The sequence below is a fragment of the Pyxicephalus adspersus genome, chromosome 5, assembly GCF_032062135.1.
Source record: "Pyxicephalus adspersus chromosome 5, UCB_Pads_2.0, whole genome shotgun sequence".
NCBI classification, from domain to species: Eukaryota; Metazoa; Chordata; class Amphibia; order Anura; family Pyxicephalidae; genus Pyxicephalus; species Pyxicephalus adspersus.
Window position 1 is genome coordinate 19,870,593 of NC_092862.1, and position 3,329 is coordinate 19,873,921.

At 37.0% G+C, this 3,329-nt stretch overlaps 1 protein-coding gene across 48 annotated transcripts in view; it reads right to left on the minus strand.

The window, feature by feature from the left end:
* The window catches only part of RIMS2 (regulating synaptic membrane exocytosis 2), a 384,644-nt gene that overhangs the window by 130,717 nt on the left and 250,598 nt on the right, over positions 1 to 3,329 (minus strand). For all 48 annotated transcript variants that reach the window (XM_072410779.1, XM_072410769.1, XM_072410774.1 and 45 more), the window contains one exon: positions 1,533 to 1,704. In XM_072410779.1, coding sequence (XP_072266880.1) covers positions 1,533 to 1,704 — 172 coding nt within the window. The remainder of the gene's footprint in view (positions 1 to 1,532; positions 1,705 to 3,329) is intronic.

Below are 3,329 nucleotides of genomic sequence, written 5' to 3' on the forward strand. Positions count from 1 at the left end.
TTGGTTACTTTTTTTACGAACGATTTTTGCCCAATCGATCGTTCGTCGTTCATTTTGAACGATAAAAATTGGAAGTGTGTACGCAGCTTTAGTCTCTAAAAAGTTCTTTTCATCAGATAATCTCACTTTCAGTTTCTTGATTCTCATGCAAGCAACTGAAGCACAGAAAATTCAGCAAATTTAGCATGGCAAACAGGGCTGTGATATGTGGTAAGATGTAAAAATTAACCAAATAGACCCAAACTCAAAACCTTTGGCAGGAAAGGCAAATCCTATATATGTGTACATCATTTATGTATTTAGTAGTTTGCCTAAAGTTTATCTATAAATCTCAATCTGTACTTGGAACTTCCTAGGAATATCAAATTGCGGAGGTGTTTCCTCTCTGCTTGGCAAGATTTGGCAATCAGGGCTCTAGGAATTTGGATGAAACACTGGTAGCAATTCAACGCTAAAAATAAACATTTCCAAGTGTGTTTATTATAAGTTACAAATGCTTTTCTTTGTGATGTGTTGTTTTAAGCTTTCATTTACACCTACATATCAACAGGTGATCTATGGAAGGACTTAACATATGGGCAACCTTACTGGTAATTGAAAACCATTCAATTATTTCCAGACAGGAGAACTTTAAAAAAAAAAAAGGGAAGCGATTATCACAACAGCGACATTTGTTCTGGGAATCTAAAAGTTTAGCACAATCTAATTATAGGAGCTTGACATTTAGGCCTGTGCACTAAAATTATAATGAGCAATGTGTTAGGACTCCAAAGCAGAGTGCTAAATTAATAATCGGCAACCGATACAACAATATTTCTGCATAAAAGATCATTTTTTACACTTATACATTACATGCAATGACACGTAATTTGTAAATGTAATTCTGGGTACATTTTTACCAGTTTTAGCATACTGAAAAAAGATTTTTGGAAAATGTTTCTTTTTGAATGCCAGCACTCATTGCTTCCCTGTCTGACCAGAATAGACATAGATTTCAGAAAAGTGTTTGGCCACTTCTTGCTATGGCCACAGAGTTCTTCTGTGCTCATGCCCCTGGGTTCCAGGGTTATGATGCACCCTTTTTATAAACAGGAACACTTTTGTTGGAATAATACAACAAAACAGTAAAGTGCAACTATAGTCCCACTTTTAACATACGCGATTCAGACAGGTGGAACTGTTTTTACCCACCTGATCGCCACCCAGCTGTCAAACTTTACTAAGCAGCGCAGCTCAACATTGGTTGCCAGGTAAACCCAGCAATCCCAGCTTCCCTTGTGCATGCTGGGAATGATTGAACTGCCATGCACCTGCTGTTAATGCCATCCCAGAACTGCCAATAAAAATGGCCTAAGAGCGGCCGTAAGGAAAAAAAGAATATGAAAAATGGCACCCTGTAACAAAATGGGGATGGATGAGTAATCGACTTTTTCAATTTTATTACAGGAACTTGGTCAGATTGAATAAAATAATTTTCAAGAAATAATGCTGAAAACGTTCCTCCTTCTGAGTCAGAACAAAAATCATCTCACCTCTCCTAAGAATTCACTTTCTTCCTCTCGAACTCTAGCTTGATCCCAAAGTGTGATCTCCAACATTCGTTCTCTAAACTCCCTCCGAGGAACCGGAGAGTAGATGAATGTTTGATTCCATTTGGGTTCTAATGTCTTCTTCACAGTCTTTGTTCTTCTTTTGTTCTTATCACTAAAAGAAAGCCAAAAAAAATAAAAACCATTATTTATTGAGGTAAAAGTTGTTCAAGACAAAGGATGTACATTGTGTATAATTGTTATTGTTACTTTTGTTACTTTTAGTTAATGTGTTACGTTTTACATATACCCATTACAAAATGAAAAAGAAAATCTTAATTTTGTTAGGTTGGGTTATATAAAATGAAAGCCCTTTTCTAAGGCAGTGTTTCTCAACCAGGGTTCCTCCAGAGGTTGTAGGGGTTCCTTGAGCAATGAGCAGTTTGTGCCTCTCTGGTCATTTTAGCTAAACCAAAAATTACAAACAAAGGTCACAGTCACAAAAGCCTCACATTATCAAAACCAGAATCACTGCCACATAATTCACCCTATACATTTTTTCTATAAGAAATGATGGATGAACATAACCCTCAAACTTTAAAAATACAATTTACCCAAAGGTCCATTATTTTGGAGAGGGTTGTTTGCATACAGTCATAATAACATCCTCACATCTGTACTAGAGGTGGACTTAAATCTGCCAGCACCATGGTGGGCAATGACCCAAGAAAGACACAGGCCAGTTAGCTGAATCTTGGCACCTGGAGGAAACCACACAAACACTGGCAGAACATCAAATTTTTTTTACAGATTGTGCTCTGACTAAAAAAGAAACCGCAGCTACAGCAATGCTAACTAATCTGACTCCATCTTAAAAAGAAAGCAAGGCTGCAGGGAGTTAGAATTAAAAAAAAGTTTCTTCTAATTGCTTTAACCGAATCTCTTTTTCATACTTCCAGTATATTTCATTTTTCTAAAGCCTATTGACATGTTTTATTTATTACTATACAAAAATGCATTTTGAAGGTGCTGCTTTAGAATCCTCTAATGAGATGTGTGTACATTTAGATTGGTTATCTGCAATTAAAATACTCTAATGGACTTCAGTAAGTGATATGAAACCCAATTAAAAGTTAACTGGTATTTCAGAGTTCCCTTTTCATTAGTAGCATGCTAATGCAACATTACCTCTATGTGACAACACGCATAGGCACAATGTACTGACCCACCGTCACTGGCAGCTTATTTTTAACAAAGTAAAGTAAAAGGAACATTAGGGCTGAGAGCTCTGGACTTCAATAAATCCTCTGGATTTCACACGTTAAGGGGCTGATTTATTAAAGCTCTCCAAGGCTGGAGAGAATATACTTTCATCAGTGAAGCTGGGTGATCCAGAAAATCTGGATTGAATTTCTTCAAGGGTATTTGCAATTAAGCAAATGTTTTGAATCCTGGACCAGATCCATTCCAGGTTTGCTGGATCACCCAGCTTCACTGATGAAAGTGTATTCCAGCGTTAGAGAGCTTTAATAAATCAGGCACTAAATGTCCAGCATTTTAGATTTGTTTAGAATAGATTTTACTGCTTCAGAATATACCTCTTGACCTGCTGACATGTTTATTGGGTGATAACTTGCTTTCAGCACTACTCCCTGACATATTTGCAGATATAAACTCTCGCTAGTAATCCCCATCAATACCCCAAATTAGCCAAATTGTCTAACTACTGGTACATACCCCTCAGCTTTTAAACATGCCATAATTCTCCCTATCCTAAAGAAACCCTCACTGGACCCCTCC